Genomic DNA, 18,565 nt, shown 5'->3' on the forward strand with positions numbered 1-18,565 from the left:
CAAATTGCAACAAAAGTGCATTGTTTCCAATCTTAGATAACACTGTGCAACACAATTTTTGTAACCGATGAGCAGATAGGCGGCTCATAGTAACTTTAGTGCGCTGAATTCAAATATGATAGACGTTTTTTTCTGCCACATAAGGTTTTCCAGTTCTGGGGAATAATGTAATCCAAATGCCGTTGTATTGTATTTTTTTGGAAATCTGCCTATACAATAATCCAGTCGGCTTAATAAAAAGAATAACAAAAGTGATTGCACAACTATTTTGCAATCACTGTTGCACACCGCATGCTGACTGAACACTATAAGGGTAGGTTTGTGTAACATATAGGGTATGTATCCACGTGGCGGAAACACTGCGGATCATCCACCAGTAAGTTGTAATTAATGAACTGTGGTTTTACAGGACATTGGTTAGACTAAATAAGAGAATCAAAATCATAAAACAAAAATACATGTTTAGTTTCGCTACATCCGTAAAAGTTCGATCTATCAAAGTAATGCATTATTTACCCCACACGATGAACGTCGTCTGAAAAAAAACTAAGAACGCCAGAAATGCGCTTTTTTTCTTTTTTCTTCTTTCGCTTTTTTTTTCATTCTGTCTTCAAGAAAAAAATGCAAAAAAAGTGATCAAAAAGTCATATGTATTCCAAAATGGTACTGGACGTCCCGCAAGAAATGTGGAGGGAAAAATACAAAAAGGTTATTGCGCACAGAAGATGGTGGCAGAAAATAATTTAAAAAAATGTAATTGAAAAAAAAAATCAAAGTAGTACAGCAAAAAAAAAAAAAAAACCACATAAGTTTGGTATCGGTTTGTGGGCCATAGAAAGAGGACGCACTAAAAGATGTCAGAATTTCGTTTTTTTTTTTCATTTTACTCCATTTAAAACTCTTTAAATATTTTCAGTACTTTATATGGTACATTAAATAGTACAATTAAAAAATACAACTCATCCCGCAAAAAACAAGCCACTAAGGGGTTAAATAACTTGAAAATGAGACGTGCTGCTATTATTCAGATTTACCAGTGAAATCAGCAGGTTTTAATTTTACAGAAACATTTCAATTACTTTCTGTTACAAATTTTTTTTACAAAGTTGTTCCACAGTGTAATCAGGGTGGATTCACGTTATAGGAAAATATGCCACAAAAAGATCTGAGGCAGATTTAGATGTGAATGGGCACTGGAATTGGTATGGAAATGCTACATAAATTTGCAGCTTTTCCGTGACAAATTCACATCCAGATCCACATGAAAGACATGAAATTTGTGGCATATTTTTTAACACCACGTGTGAGTACACTCTTAGTTTTAGACCATAACGTCATTCTAGAAGGGTCCCCCAACAATTTGCTGATCGTAAACTGTCACACTAATGGGATCCTTGGCAATCACCTGTAGCAGATGTTCAATATCCCTGCTTCTATGGTGACAGTAGTCCCAGCTCCTCATCATCTCTGATTTGCAAATGGTCATTCTTGCCCAAAATGTTGCCTTCATATATTTCTGGAATCGCAAGTTCTTTGCACAATTGCATTTCAGTTCTAGTGTTTGTGAGATAGAGATGAGCGAGCACCCAAATGCTCGGGTCCGCGTTATTCGAGTCGAGCTTTTCGTAAAATTCGAGAGCTCTACTCGAGTAACGAACCCCATTTACTACAATGGGAGACTCAAGCATTTTTGTATGTCGGACGCCGGGTGCCGAGCTTTTTTTTTTTTTTTTTTCCTAGGTCTCTGGGGCGGGGTTGAACACGGCTTGATGCTTATTCGAGTAACGAGCACCATTCAGTACACTAATACTCGAACGAGCATCAGGCTCGGCAGAGTACGTTCGCTCAACTCTAGTTTGTGGTCCTCAATGGCTTGTGGTGGGTTGCAGACGGTGGAACTAGTGGACCCTGCACTACCAACTACACCTTCTGATGAAGAAGGGTCTACATCGTTCCCATTGAAATCAATGGTCTGTAAAATTAAAATGACCTTACATTAGATAAGGGTGCTAAATGTGAGAACCACTCAATGAACTCCGAATTCCTTAAAATGGTATTTAAAAATGACTCCTCTAAATGTGAGCAGGCAGTGTTGAATGTACTATATATAAAACGTGCATAAAAGGTGATAAAAAACAACAATTAATAGTAATGAGATCATGGCTCTTGGTAGGGATGTCATGGTTATAAATCGCTATAATTTCTGAAGAGTGCGCCCTTTACCTAGACACAAAGCCCAGATTCTATAAAGCAGGCAGCGCCATGTTCTAAAATGAAGCATATTCATTTCACTGGGAGCATTTTGTTCCTCCTGAACATGAAATGCGGCGGTAAATACACAGAGGCTGACTGTGTTCATTCAGCCGTATTTAAAATGTTGTCAAGTCCAAAGGAGAAAAGTGAGGCCTTCTTGCACACAGTGGCTGGCGGTACACAAGCTGTCTTTGTTTATCGGTGACGGCTGAGTGACAGCCACTTTCCACTGGGTTTGGATTCTGTGTGCAGGGGATGAGGCCGTGTTTGATGTGGGGATAGGGGCCTGACCTGAGCCTATCTGTCTGCCAAGCTGTGGTTTGTGATTCGTATCAATCTCTCCCATGGGTCTGTTTTGGAGTGAAACTAATCAAACACCTAGAAAGTCATCAGCCGATGTAACACACTACACAAAGTTCACTCCATGCCTTGGGAAGGAGACGGAGCAAATAAACAATCGATACTAGCTATATGATGATGGCTGCAGCTAGGAAAATAGCCACGTAGCATGGACATGTCGCAGGGCTGAAAGTGCTAGACGGCACAGATCACCCATATATCGTTACGGGGTACTCTACAACAATCTATATCCTTAGTAGTCAACGCACAAATAATGGAGCTCCCAAAGAGTTAGGCTGGGTTCACACAGGGCGGATTTGCAGCGGAAATTCCCCGTCTGGAATTTCGCCGCGGCAAATCCGCCTGCGGACGCTAATTCCGAGGATAGCCAGCTATGTGGACGAGATTTCTCAGACGTCTCGTACACACGTGATGGCTAATCCGTCGCGGCGGATTCGCCGGCAGCAGCATGTCCATTCTTTTTTTTTTTTTTCGTTGTGGTCGCTCTCTTCTCTATGGGAGCGCCAGCTGCAACAGAAAAGCGTGCGGCCAAGCTGCTCCAAAACCCATGGCTAAGTGCCGTGGGTGTTGAAGCAGCGCTTTCCCGGTGGAAATTTAGCTGGGATTTTTTGCTGTGGCCAAACCGCGAGATTTCCGGCGGGAATATGCCCTGTGAGAACCCAGCCTTAGGGGCCATTCACATCTGCATTCATGTTCCGCTATTGACAGATAAAATGAAGGGAATGGAATGTATTAATGTAAGTTGAACAGATGGTAAAGTTTCTGCGCCTTTTTTTTTTATGGAGTCACTCAGCGATTCTGTAAAAAGTGGAAAATTTACTGTCTGTTTCTTCTGTTCAGCATCTATTTTATAGGTTTACTATGTGGATCTGACACATGGTCTCCCTTCCTGAGCATACTGCGTTGAATTTGACAGATCTGTTAAGCGGAAGGCTTAAAGGGGTTTTCCAGGCACAAAATGTAAATTCTGAAAATGCTTAAATCTAGTAGGTACATATAAGTAGTAGCAGCCTGTACCTTTTGTGTTGCTTTCAACCCCGCTATCGACCCTGACCCGCCGATCTGCCGCTGTAGATACATGCATCACTAAATGCAGCAACAGGCTGTTACCTACATCTTCCAGCATGCATAGAGCTAGTCTCCTGGCCAGCACTGTAACTCCGCCCACAACTTACAGGTCCTACAACTTACTTGCACCAAGCTCCCTCTTACCGAGTGCGCCAGAGAAAGCAGACAGTCAGGGGCTTCCTGAACTCTGAACTGTACATGAGCAATATAGTGCAGTGCTTCCACCCCTGTCCTCCCATCATGCACTGCTCACAGGATGTTGAAGCCTATGGACAGGGGAGGGTCAGGAGACATAGATAGAAAATGAAGAAAGTAGCTTACTTCAGCCAGACAAGTAACATTGCAGATTAAGCTATTTGTTCCTCTAAAGTAATGAAAATTGAACGGACGCTAAGGAGCGACCAAATCGTAATTTAAAAAAAAAAACATTGAATGGAATGGGGCGAAAAAACAATTTTTCTGCTCCTAAAACAGAACAAAAAGACAGATTTGTGCAGGACAGCCTAACAAAACTGTGATTGCGCCATTACTAACCAGTGCACTCTGTTACATTTCCACCGCTACTAGAACTCTTTAAAATGATATAACAGGGGCATCTATTATGATTACTGCACCCACACAAGTATTTATTGATTAAGCCTAAAATGCCCCGTTTCTGTATTATAATCTATGAGTTGTGCTATACCATGTTTTTCTCACTTTGATGTTTTGTTTTTTTCCGCAGCATGCAAAGTTGGCTACTACAAGGCCCTCTTATCGGATAAGACCTGCTCCAAGTGTCCTCCCCATAGCTTTGCACTTCGAGAAGGCTCTACCTCCTGCACCTGTGATCGCGGCTATTTTCGAGCTGACAGTGACCCTGCCTCCATGCCATGCACCCGTAAGTTACATCATACTTCAGTCTTTCAGTGAAAGCTAAATCCCCTTCTTGTTTCTCTGCATGCAGTCCCTCTCCAAACAGTGGTCCTTGTCAACTTGATATATGCCTCTAGTATCTTTGTACTGTACAGTCCCTACAGTATAGCGGTTCCTTGACGGCAGCTGTCACAAGTACAGGGGCATTTCTGAAGGTGCCACCCATTGTGCAGCCGGGGTTTATGTTGCACTAAAAGAAGCTCAGATCAGTGGTTCCCACAGCCTTGCTGACCTCCCAGCCCGGGCGCACTGTGAAGAGACTCATTGTCATCCAGGATCATTCTTGATCAGCTGTTTAGCAAATGCCACTTAATATCTAATTTTTAGAACCCTTGATATGGTGTATTTTGAGAACATATGAGATATATCAGTTGATGGGGCAGATTTACTAATCCAGTCATTAGACAGTGTAAACATAGACTAGACAGTGTAAAAATGTGTCAAATGTATCACTGTGGCTCATGCTGATGATACATATGTTGCTTCTTCAGTTACACTTCCATTGAACCTATACTAATGGATGCCATCTTTAAGTATGCCTGCATGTTTTTAAAATGTATGCATTAAACAGATAGCCATCCATTTCTATACATTTGTGTCCGTTTTTATATTTTAAAAAAGTATCTGTTTTTCACTGTAAACTCTTTCTTAATGAAGTTTTATGGCTGAACCCCCAAGACAGGGGTGTCAAACTCATTTTCACTGAGGGCCACATCAGCTTTATAGCTGCCTTCAAAGGGCCGATTGTAAGACTGTATAGTAAGGGCCTGTTCACACAAGCATATTACAATTTTTGCACATATAATATGCAGTGAATAGAAACATTGCTTTCAATAGGTTCATGCACATTATGTCAAAAAGTATGTGGCATGGCCTATTTTGGTGCATATTACGTGCCACAATAGGCCATTGAAGTGAATTGGCCAACGCTAATACGCAGTGAATTCACCGGAAACTGTGTATTCACTGCATATTTGTGCACCATTTCACCGGGCCAGTCTGTGTTCTTTTTTGCCTGTGCAAATATGCAGTGTATTTGTGTACACAAAAACATGCCAGAATGGCAAAAAAAGCTGATGTAAGCGATTTTAGTTTGCGCAAATACGCAGCATATTTGCAAGACCGAAATGCGCTTATCTAAGTCTGAATGTGCCGTAATAGTGACCCTCCCATAGTGGCCCCAGTAGTAATGGGATTCCCTATTGGGACCCCAGTAGTAATAGTGACCCACATAGTGGCCCCAGTAGTAATAGTGTGCCCTACATTGGCCCCAGTGCTAATAGTGACCAACATAGTGGCCCCAGTAGTAATAGTGCCCCCGATAGTGGCTCCAGTTGTAATTGTGTGCCCTATATTGGTGGCCCCAGTAGTAATTGGTGCCCTATATTGGTAGCCCCATGGTATTCCCAGTAGCAATAGTGACCAACATTGTGGCCCTAATAGTAATAGTGTGCCCTATATTGGCCCCAGTAGTAATAGTGACCAGTATATTGACTCCAGTAGTAATAGTGCCCCCCATAGTGGCTCCAGTGGTAATTGTGTGCCCTATATTGGCCCCAGTAGTAATAAGTGACCCGCATAGTATTCCCAGTAGCAGTAGCGACCTCCCTATTGGCCTTGGACCAGGCAGTATCCCACAGGCGTTCCACTCACCCAGCCTGCAGCTCCGGTCCAGTGGCAGCAGTGCAGAGTCTGTGACCACAGATTTCTCCCCGTGGTATCTGCGCTGCGTATAGGATGGCGCACACAGATGCCAGGGGAAGAAAGAGTTCAGTGGTCAGACTGCACTGCTGCAGCCGGCCCAGTGAGTATGATTCACGGACGCTTACATCTTAGTGTGAACAGTCCCTGGGTTTGCACCACCTATTGGTTGGCTATAATTTTGATATTTGGCGCATTTTGACTGTGCCCCTTTCATGCAAAACCACAGCTCTTTTATGATAAACCCCGCCTGCTTGTCGAGCAAGGCACAGAAAGCGTTTAAAACATAATATATGTGGTGCAAGGAATCCCAGATTTGTGGGATATTAAACTAACTAAATCTGTCCCGATGTATGTATAGTTCTTAAAGTGACACTTCCGTCTTGGCCAAACAAAGATGGCCGTGCTAGTTCTCTGACTACCTGATGCACAGTGTGCACTAGAGCTCGCTCGCACTGCCATATACGTAAAACGCTGTGTGTACCTCGAGCTCTGTCATGGGCAGTGTAACTAGTTTCTTCCTTTCTTTTTTAATTGCCCGCTGTGTCTCATAACAGTGTTGCATATTCAACGCCGCACATATGTAATGTATTGCGTATGTACAGCGTTAAATATGTAACTCATAGAGAGCAATAGGGCTGTAAGCGCATGATACGTGGTGAAACAGAACATGCTGTGGTTTTTTTCATGCACGTATTAAATGAAATGTATACGCAAATGTGAATGGATCAATGAAAATGAATGCACTTTCATTGACTCCATTCACCGCATACATCCTGCGCATAATATGTGGTGAAATTACGCTTGTGGAAATGAGCCCTTAAGGCTGATTCACACAACCATACGTGTTAAATGCTGCGTGGGTGATGCAGCATTTTACCAGTCTGTGTGAAGGTTCATGAGCAGGCAGAGAGCAGACCATCGGCCCGTAAAATTCCCCACTCTGTGTCTATATATCGTTGCCCTACACAATGTATAGCGTACAGATAGCTTTGCATATGCTACCCATAGAAAACAATAGGGCTCACACTGTGTGATACGCGCTAAAATAGAGCATGCTGCCATCTTTTTCATGTGCCTATCTACCCGCAGTGTTTACACAATAATGTAAATGGATCAATGAAAGTCCATATACTTTCATTGACTCTATTCACTATGTCACACGGCTGTCCATCGCGCATGTACTACGCCCCGAAATCACGGTTGTGTGAATGAGCTCTTAGTACACATCATTAGTGTAAATCACTACAGACTGCTCTGATTGCCCATTGCTGCCCATGTGAGCAGTGTTGTCCAGTCAGAGCAGCATGTTGTGTCTTAGACTACTGGTACATACTAATGCACAGTGCGAATCCAGTAGTCCGACAACTGGCACGGCCATCTTTGTTTGTCCAGGACCAGAAGGTCGCTGTAAGCAGCACTGACTAACCTGAGACCTCTTTCAGGCGGATGTATTATATTTAACTTTCCGTAGTCTGGATGTAAAACCCAAATCCAACATGCTACATGCACCCAAACCCAACTGAACCAAACATGCAGCACCAGAGGTCCAATACACCTGTCCATAACAGCCTTAGGCTGGGCTCATGCGTTTTACTGCTGTGCAGCTGGCGGTGGCTCGGGGTACTGCTGCTTATGGCAGCGAAATTGTATTGGGCATGACAGCATATCTCATGCACGCTGTCATACGCAGTCAAGCTGTTTTTTCTCTTGTTTACGTTGTAATTGCATATGGAACAATGGCCTCTATATGCGCGACAAAATAGAGCATGCTGTGTTCATTTTTGCACTTGCATATTGTGCAATTTTGACACTCATGTGAGCGGAGCTGCGTAAGGCACTGTAACTGATTGCCTGCGAGTTACCGATTATCACGTGGGAGTACAGTGCACGTGAAATACGGGGTACTCATACGCCTGTGAGAGATCGGCCTTATGGCCAGGATAACACAGGCTAGAATGGCACTTTTTGTACAAACCTGCCATAAAAATGTAAGAGAGTTTAATTTCTTATTAGTCAAATAACATTAGTCAAACAATCCTGTTGACTAAAGGCCCTTTTACAAAAAATCATTCGAGTGAAAATGAACAATAATGGTTCAGTGTAAACACAGCCAGTGATCGAACGAGGGATGATAAATCATTCGCCGTGCAGGCATGAAAATCATCGTTGGCTCGTTCACTAATCATTCCGTTTAAATACCGATTGTTCAGTTCTTCTCATACTGATACAGCGAATGTGAACGACTGTACAATTTCTCCTCTGAACACTGTATCTGCCTGTATAAACAGGCTGCTCGAATGAACTCTGACATTATTCGCTTGTTCAAACGAGACGTAGATGGGTGTAAACAGACCTAAGACTTGGCCAGTAATGCAGACTTCTTGGAGAGATCCATTGAACCTGTACACACAGAATTCCAAACCAGAGACCCCAAAATGTTGTAGATTTACAGAGAGGCAAATGCACCTTATGACTGCTCCTGTTTAATCTACATAGGAAAAACTGTGTTCCGGCAAACAATCATTTGCAGGCGATTATTTGTCTGAAATGAAGCGTATGACTCCATCATAAAATCCTTGCCCTCTGGGTTTCCACCAGCACGCTTCCCCAGTCTTTCATTCATATCTATTTTTGCTTTAAATAATCAGATTTGCTGCTCGGGCTGTTATTTCCTCAAGTAACTATATTGTTTTTAAATGGCTATTGCAGCCCTATTAATCTCGGTCACTTCCTCTAATGCATCTTGACAGTTATGCGCGTAATGAACCCTAATGAAATGACTGGTGGAACCTGCCTGTGAATTCCACCACTTCCGCCGGGAGCTGGCTTGTTAAAATGTAAGGGCAGATTGAGAAGCCCGGCCAACCTTCGCTCGCTCCCAAGGTCAAGGATGAAAGCGTAGCATTTCTTCACTGGGTTGTGCATGGTGAAGATCTCTCAGCGGGGTTTATTCTCGCTGAGTGTATTTTTTTTTTTCACTGCTGGAAGAATCTGCAGTGCAGCGTTTTGATTATTTCTTAGCAACGGAATAGTTAAAGCTGTTACCCTATAAGCCTTTCTCCTTTTTGGTTTTTAACCTTCATCTGAATTTCTCTTTACGCCGGCTCCTAAGCACGTACAGAACTGCACAAAAGCAATTATCAGAGAATCTGCAGTGCCTGGTATTTTCTCCAGGGGTGCTGGCATAAAGGATTCAGAGCGCTCTGCAGCAAAATTCTAGCAAGAGCGATGGTTAGCTTGGCAAAACACAGAGTGTTGTTCTGCTCGTAGGGTAGAACAATGGTCAGCAATTGTATCTGTGCAGGATTATGTATTTAAGGAATAGACCAGATTCTATTAATGAAGTTCATGAAGTCGTTAGTCAATATGTGAATGTCATTCAGTCCTTTGTTGGCTCTACCAGAAATTGTAGAGGTTTAGTATTTTAGTGAATGAGATTTAATTGACTTAAAAAAAGAAGAGATGGTCAAAATTTGGGTGACTTGGCTTTGAGAGAATCAATGGAGAACAACTTTTCTATCTAGCAGGATGGTAATGGATGACTACTTTGAACAGGAAATGGTTGGAGGACAAAGGTTGTGTCTTTTTAAGTTTGGTTATTATTAGAAACCCATCACAGTAGTTCCTTTTCCATCATCACTTTGAGTACAACACTTGAATAGATGAACACAATGACTTAGCTTGGCAGACTACTGGTTGCACATCTGTCTTTGGTTCCCAGACTTCCCAAATTCACAAACGGCACAGCCCAAATTTAGACCAAGGGAACCAGCTGCTTCATTGTAAGCCACCCTGACCTTAAGAGAGTTTATGTTGTCATTGGTTTAATAGGAACCTCCTTAGTAAAATGTTAGACTCCCAACTATATTAGAAGCTCCCCTGAGAACTCTTCTAGTCTTTAGGGAACAGTGTATTAGTTGCGAGTTGAAATATCTCGAAAAGCATACTAGTGTTTCATAAATTTCTTTGTACAGTGTTTTTGCAATCCGAAATAAGCTTCTTTCTTCTACTATTCACATCCCAAAATAGTGTAAATTAAGTTGAGTTTTTCTAATTATAGACATTTTTGCATTCTAAATAGTTCCACAGACCTTTGGAGGTAAAGGAAACTTGAGGAACATCTTTTAAATGGCATTGGCCTTTAAAATGTACTTTCTGTTGATACGTATTGTATAGCATGATGGTTATCAAATCTAAAGTATTTTTGGCATGAGCTCTCATTGATGCTGACAAATCTGTAACAGTACAAATTATCTAGGTGTTGTGAACCAGTCAGACACATTTAATCATCAGCTTGTCATCTTTGGAAAGTGGTCAAAAATTGGTGCCAACGGTAAACTTCTAGGCATTTTGGCCATTTAGCTCCTGGGATTTATCCAGAATCTATAGTAAGTGATCATAGGGGATAAATGCGACAGTTGTTTTTAGGTAATTAAGCTTGACATCATGTTGTATTATATAACATAAGCTACAGGTCCACCTTGGTTCATTCTCTATCCTATTTAAACAGCCAGACAGGCTCCACAGCTTTCCATTTAGGGTCATTAATCACTTCCCAGACTTGGGACATTGCATTTCAGGTTATATTATCTGAAGAAAGAGAATTGGGATCTTGTTTTTACAACTGTCACAGGCTGCTACTTTATTTATCAATCTGCGACTACTTTACTGCCTTCTTGAAAACCTAGACGGAAAGTCTTCCTATTGCCTTCTGCTTGGAGCGATGAATTCTTCCCAATCACCCATGTCCAAATGTTAATTTACCAGCCTGTAAATCTTACTTGGATAATTTAAAGTGCTTTATACACACCCCAGGTTGTCCTAAGACTCGTAAACAATTTCCATTAATGCACATTACTATTGACTGTATCTGGGCTTCAGGGATTTCTGCCCTCTTCCTCTATATAATCCTATATAAAGTATCTGGCTGCGTAAGTACAATGTTGTATTTGCTCGTCTTTTGCTATAAGCTCATTAGCCCATACTGTCTTATTTCACAGTTTCACTCAGGTACTTTCCCTAGGAAGTGATTTTAAATGGTTGTAATCTCCTCAACCTAAACTGCTTATTTTAGTCAATACTCATCATTACAATATTTTGATCAGGAAATTAATTATTTTGCTTAGGGCATATTTAATGACAAACCATTGCATTAAGGTAAAGAAAAGCTATTACAAAAACACTGCATTAAGCTTCCTTTTGTCATTGTCTTCTCTTCTAATTAATCCGGGCCCTTCGACACACCCTCTCTAGTCCAACCTCACCTAGAAGAGAAACAAAAAACAATTTAATTGTGTCAGAGCCTTCATGAAGAAATTGCCGATCTCAACAAAAACCAAATTTGAATCTAGAGTTGACTGTAAACAGAACCTGAGAGATACAGATACATTTGGGAGTCGTAGACTTTATATCGGCGATTCTGCTGTTCTTATTAAAAGACCATGAAGCAAGCCTTCAAGGTCACTTGATGAGCAATGGAAAGGTCAGCCTGGTCTTGGTGTGATTAGTATGAGAAAAGAAATTGGAAATTCACAGATCTGGGAAATAGGTTTTAATTACCCAAGGCCAACCTTTTGTACGGTCTCTACCTCTAAATGGATTCATTCCAACTGGCGTATTTGAAAAGACTCTACGACTAATTTGGTGTGACGCAATAACAGAAATCATCATTATTAAAAGGAGAATAGACAGATCTGTCTAATGAGAACAGAGATCTCCCACAAGTATACATAATTTAAAAACTGTTCTAAACATCTATGTTCACATCCTTCAGTACATTGTATGTAGACGGCAGGAAATGAGCCTAAGATATAGTCTTTCTAATCTCAAAAAATATGCAAGCGTGAAATAGAAAGAGTCTTTGTAGATCGCCTGAAATCAACCTGCCAGGAATGGCACCTCTGTTTTTACTCATTCTCATGGATAACGTCAAGTTTTTATTCTTCCATTGCCTGTCTCCTCCTTGATGTTTTGCTCAACTGTCACCCCCTCCTCTACATAGACCATCTCCATTCATATTGGAAGGGGAGGGTGGGGGGGCTCTTTCTGACCCATCTCTCTCTTCAGACCTGCCAGCATCTGCGTGCCTAGTTTTCCGCTTGGCTGCCCCTGTGTTCAGAAGCTGCCTGGGCCTCGTCCCACATACCAATTACTGACTTTTTGCTTTCTGAGGATCTTGATTCAATGTGGCACATTTTCCCACGTGAAAGTGGACATAGCCGTTTGGAAAGGTGCCCTCTCGAGCACTGTAGTGTTAAGAACGGAAAGTAGTGCAATGGTGTTAGAAACTACATGTTCCTTGGTTTTAACCCTCACTGGTATCATGACCGATTGCTTTAAAGCATTGAATGAGGCATGCATTATTTTAGGCTTATAGGTAATCCTCTTTCTATCTGTGTGCAGCTTGCATGGTTCCTGTTCTATGTACTCCCATGTTCAATCTCATGTTTTATTCAACAGGACCACCATCAGCTCCTCAGAACCTGATTTCCAATGTCAACGAGACTTCGGTAAATTTGGAGTGGACTACTCCCCAGAATACAGGTGGAAGGCATGATGTCTCCTTCAATGTAGTCTGTAAGAGGTGTGGCGCTGACCTTACTCGTTGTCGCCCCTGCGGTAGTGGAGTTCACTACAGCCCTCAGCAGAATGGCTTGAAGACAACCAAAGTCTCTATCACTGACCTTCAGGCTCATACTAACTACACATTTGAGATTTGGGCTGTGAATGGAGTGTCCAAACAGAATCCTAGCCCGGACCAGTCCGTTTCAGTCACCGTTACAACAAACCAAGCCGGTAAGTGTGCATGATATGTTTTCCTTATGCGAACATGAACATATGATAAGTATACCGACTTGTATATGAAATAACTAATGATTATTACTTGAGAGCTTCGTGCGTGCTTTACTAATGGGTAAGGTGTGTTAACATTCACTCCACCTCATCATTAAATAGGGCGGTTATGATATTCTTTCTGTCTATTGTCTGGCTATAGCGTCACTATAATAGATGCCATGTGAAGAGCTGGGAACATTAAGCAGTAACCAGCTCGCACCATGTGAAAGTTTGCAGCCACTTTTAATTTTAATATGCAAAGAAAGCAAGCTGATTTGAATATGCAAATGGAATAATTCATTGTGCTTTTTTTTTCATTTCCATGGACAGTGCGTTTACCCATCGGGAGAGTTATTTTTCTTGATCAAATTATGACAGGGTTTCAAAGTCTGAATGGCGCTGCTCTATGACAGGAACTCCACAGGGAAGGGCAACACGGGGGGAAAGAAAATGGGATTCTATTCAAATAACAGTATGGGAGTTCACAGGGCTGTCCTTGAATACATTTCTTAGAGATTGTTTCAAACAATGATTGTATATAGCCAGTGATCGCAAAACAGGATCCGCAACCATCAAATGCCATTTATAGCAGTTTTCCCTCGGGCCCCCTTTTTGAATCCAGGCCCAGATGCAACTGCACCTCCTGTTATTCTGCACTGATTCCAATAACAGTTCATATTTTGGTTCTGCAGGAGTAAAAGTCCCCATGCCTTTAATGACAATACAATTCCAAAGTTAAGCTGTGCATTTCCATAAAGATGATTTGTGTGTTTAGATAGGGTAAGGGAGTCGGCCTGCACAAATATTGGAGTGAAGTAGTGAATTGTGATCACAATCCATCACCCATGAAATGTAGGAAAGTAAACCAGATGACGACTGCAAAGAAAGACTCTCTGTTGGTCCTTTTTTTGCTCCCTTTGGTTTACGAGGGGGGGCCTCTCTGTTGAATACTATTTCTTTTAAGGACTCAGCAAGTCTTGCCTTTGCCAACAGACATAAACAAAACACGTTTGGGATCAGTTACCCAAACGAGTCACCTCTTGCTCTTTCCCTCCATCACATCACAGCTTGCTTGGACACAGGATATGCCAATTAGCACCGAAAGTGTGTAAATAAATTGAACAAGCCTTTTTCCTTCGAGAGGCGACAGATAGTTTTAAACAGCTGTCGGCTGCTCGATGCGAGACCTCTTCAGAAATATGCCAAACGCAGCCATCATAGCGTTGTGTTGTATGGTGCCTCGTGAAATGACAACACTGTATAATGACACAGGCAATCACCACACTAATTGCCAGCCCTTTACAGAGCACTTTTTAGCATCCCCCGATGCACCCACTGGTGTGTTTTCATTGGTGGCTGGCCCGTGTTCAGCTGCTGCATTGTGCATAATGATGCGGCATCTTCTATAAGTATCAGCAAAGCTGTTGAAGAGATTTATATTGTTACGGATTAACTAGAATGCCTCTTCTAACTTATGTCAGTTTCTTGCTTTACATGAAAATGTAGTTGAAAGTCTCATGTGCAAGGAGCCTGCATGGGGCACACAGAGACCCTCTGGCTGGCATAGGCATAAAGTATGCCACTATGTAATATGGCACCATTACGGAGATATTGTTGCCTAGAAGCATACTTCCTAATTGTGTGATAATTTCAGGTAGTAGCATAATTAAAGGCATTGTCCATCCCTCCAAATGTTATTGGAACCTGTTCTTTCCAAGTGGTGAGAAATTTTCAAACAGTCACCACACCTGTTCCCCGACGCTCCTGTTCCACCAGTGCCCGATCCCCGGCTGTTCTCTGCTTCCTGCTGCAGCAATTACATCATCAACATCAGGAATGCGTGATTGACGGCAGCCAATCAGCAGCTCGCTTCAGCCCTCGACTAACTATAGCAGTCATATGGCTTGTCGCCTTGAGGTCATCGCTTTTGCAGCAGAAAGTTGAGAACATCGGGCCACCAGGCACCAGCGGGACGGGAAAGACAGGGAATCAGTTAAAGGGGTTGTCCCCCGGCAGCAAGTGGGTCTATACACTTCTGTATGGCCATATTAATGCACTTTGTAATGTACATTGTGCATTAATTATGAGCCATACAGAAGTTATCAAAAGTTTTATACTTACCTGCTCCGTTGCTGGCGTCCTCGTCTCCATGGTGCCGACTAATTTTCGGCCTCCGATGGCCAAATTAGCCGCGCTTGCGCAGTCCGGGTCTTCTCCTGTCTTCAATGGGGCCGCTCGTGCAGAATGCCGGCTCCGTGTAGCTCTGCCCCGTCACGTGCCGATTCCAGCCAATCAGGAGGCTGGAATCGGCAATGGACCGCACAGAAGAGCTGCGGTCCACGGAGGAAGAGGATCCCGGCGGCCATCTTCACCGGTAAGTATAGAAGTCACTGGAGCGCGGGGATTAAGGTAAGCTCTGAGCGGTTTTTTTTTTTACGTCCCTGCATCGCGGTTGTCTCGCGCCGAACGGGGGGGGGGTTGAAAAAAAAAAAAACAGTTTCGGCGCGGGACAACCCCTTTAAGGTGAGTGTGACTTTTTTTTTTTGCTCCTTGACCTCCCTAAGCCAGTTTCAAAATATTTTTCAGGTCTTCAATTTATATCTCTTGGAATGTTCACAATATATAAATGGCTGTCTTTTACAGTAGCCAACGTGTCGCCACAAAATTGCTCAAAAGCACAATTTTCAGAGATAGTTGTCCCGTGTAAATGCGGGATTTGACAGTGTACTGAGCACGACATCGGTCATTAGTTACTAGTTGCTTTGTTTCAGTTTAACTTTGTTTCAGAGCGACTAATGTGCGAGTTGTTGTTCAGTGTAAACAGGCAGTTGATCATCACGACTGCCTGTTCACACTGAATGAAGGTGGGCGGCCGGAGGAGCTGTCAAGCGCACTCCTTGTCTGTATTCACTGAAAGACTATCAGTCTTTCAGCTGTATTGGAGGATCGGCAAGTGTTTCCCATTGTTTTCAATGGGAAACCTTGCATCGCATCACACTTGCGTGCACTTTGCGAGCCGGGCAATGTTTTTTCTGGCACCATTGAAAACAATGGGTGAGGTGTTCTGAGTGAACGTCCAAAGATAGTACATGCCGTGATTTTTTTCATATTGGTGTGAGATTTGTGCATCTCGGAACACACAAATCTTGCGCAATTTTGTCGGCCATGTGAAAGCAGCCTTTTTCTAATTAAGTTTTTTTTTTTCCCCCTGTAGATTCTGCAAAAAAAAAAAAAAGGTAAATCTGCAGCCTTCTGTGATTACGAACAAAGCAACAAAACGCAAAAACACCCCCAAAAATGCAGTTTATAGAGCATTTCATGTTTCCCTCTTGGCCTATAGCTAGCATCTGGCCACAGAGCTTTTTGCTGCAAAAAAAAAAAAAATACTACTAAAAGCGCGTCTTTTTCTGAAAAATGCTGTCTGTGAAATACCCTAAGGGCTCCTTCACACGTCAGTATTTTTCATCAGCAAGCCAAAACCAGGAGTGGGTCCAAAAATACGAAGAATTGCAAATCTTTCCATTATACGTCCCACTCCTTGTGAATAAGCCCCAAGTAATACTAAAGCAATATGAACTAATCAGGTTACTGATTGAAACAAGTAACAAACAAATTACTATGCCAACAACCGTTCACTTTGGAAGTTAATATGTGGTTAACCCAACCAGGATGAGAATGGGCATCCTCCAGTCTGGGCAGAGGTATATGCCCCAAAGGCTGAACCGTCTCTCCAGCTCGCCCGCTGTTTACCAACATTGCCCTGTTGTGGGTTATGTACAGAAGACGTAATCCTTGGCTGCTCTCCGTACGCCGGGTGTTATAAACAATCTGCAGCGCTAATGAGTAATCCATGCTACAGAAAGGGTCTGGAATATAGGACATCTGTCCTGTTCCATAGACGGAGTTACACGTTCTCCTTCGGTGCCAAGAAACATTTGCTTTTCATAATAATGCCTCATTGCCTGCTTTTCAAATAGTGAGATGTATATTTCGCAACACGTAACACATTTTTTTTCACAGTGTCCTAGTTTCGTAGCGAATAGCGTGCAATGGCGATGGGGACTACGGCGTTTTGGAAGGCACGGGGTTAAACAGTGACATTCCCAGCGCTGAGCAGTAATTACATTGGCTTACTATTATCTGTGACGGGTTTTGTCAGGGCTTTGTAAAGAAGAAGCCGGTGTAATTAAGACATTTGCGGCTAATGGCTGCTGACTTGCGTGCGCCGCGTCAGGAGGTATCAGTAGTGGGGACTCTCCCTGGTAAAATATTAATTATGTTATTAGCCCGACCACCATTGTCAGCTTGTCAAAGCAAATGCTATCACCTGTGCCGTGAAGGGAGAAAGTGTTTTGTGAGGCAGGACAAATAGCCCTGACCCCCTGCGGTTGGCGCTGCCCCTGGAGTTAGGATTTCAGGACTTTGGGCTATGGAACCGGTAAATTGCAGCTGTCCTCCCACATTTGTCCTTGGTAACAGGAGGAGAATTGGGAATTTTAAGGAAGGAAGGTTAGAGAGAAGAATTATGTTTCAGTTTAACGTATAAGTGGTAATTTAGTCTTTCAGCAGTTATTATGGTGCACGGCCACATTCCAGAAATTTCTAGTTAAGGCCATTTTTTTTTTTTTTATATATTTCTGGTTGAGAAAGAATTTTAACACAATCATTATTTTTACACTTAAAGCATTATTTCAGGAGCCCTGCAGAAATATGTCGCATGAACTTGGATTTATAGTACAGGGTGGCCATGTAAAAGTATCCCTGCACCACACACGTACGAAAGTTGTTCGAAAAAAAAAAAATGTCGCCGTTGCTCATGGCAACCAATTACAATGCAGCTTTCATTTTACCTCAGCAGTATAAGAAATGAAAGCTGCATTGTGATTGGTTGCTATGGGCAGCAGTCACAGCACAGCTCTCATTTTACCTCACTAGCATAAATTTGTCTTTGTTGCCCATAGCAACCGATCACAGCACAGCTTTCATTCCTTATACTGCTGAGGTAAAATGAAAGCTACGCTGTGATTGATTGCTGTGGGCAACAAGACAAATACTGCTGAGGTAAAATGAGAGCTGTGCTGGGACTGTTGGCCACCGCAACCAATCACAGCAGTGCTTTCATTTTATCTCAGCAGTATAAATCTGTCTTGGTTACTCATAGCAACCAATCACAGAGCAGCTTTCACTTATTGCACTGGTGAGGTAAGATGAAAGCTGCTGTGATTGGTTGCTATGGGCAACAAGACAGATTTATACTGCTGTGTTAAATGAGAGCTACACTGTGACTGCTGCCCACAGCAACCAATCACAGCGTAGCTTTCATTTTACCTCAGCAGTATGAGAAATGAAAGCTGTGCTGTGATTGGTTGCTATGGGCGACAAAGACAGATTTTCTTTTCGACAGCTTTCTTAAGAGTGTGGTGCCGGATAC

General features: G+C 42.5%; 1 protein-coding gene across 2 annotated transcripts in view; it reads left to right on the plus strand.

The window, feature by feature from the left end:
• EPHA4 (EPH receptor A4) overlaps positions 1–18,565 on the plus strand; it is a 72,648-nt gene that overhangs the window by 23,333 nt on the left and 30,750 nt on the right. For both annotated transcript variants that reach the window (XM_066598935.1, XM_066598940.1), the window contains exons 4-5: positions 4,406–4,561; positions 12,760–13,095. In XM_066598935.1, the coding sequence (XP_066455032.1) occupies positions 4,406–4,561; positions 12,760–13,095 (492 nt within the window). The remainder of the gene's footprint in view (positions 1–4,405; positions 4,562–12,759; positions 13,096–18,565) is intronic.

Source organism: Eleutherodactylus coqui, chromosome 1, assembly GCF_035609145.1.
Source record: "Eleutherodactylus coqui strain aEleCoq1 chromosome 1, aEleCoq1.hap1, whole genome shotgun sequence".
In the NCBI taxonomy this organism is placed as follows: Eukaryota; Metazoa; Chordata; class Amphibia; order Anura; family Eleutherodactylidae; genus Eleutherodactylus; species Eleutherodactylus coqui.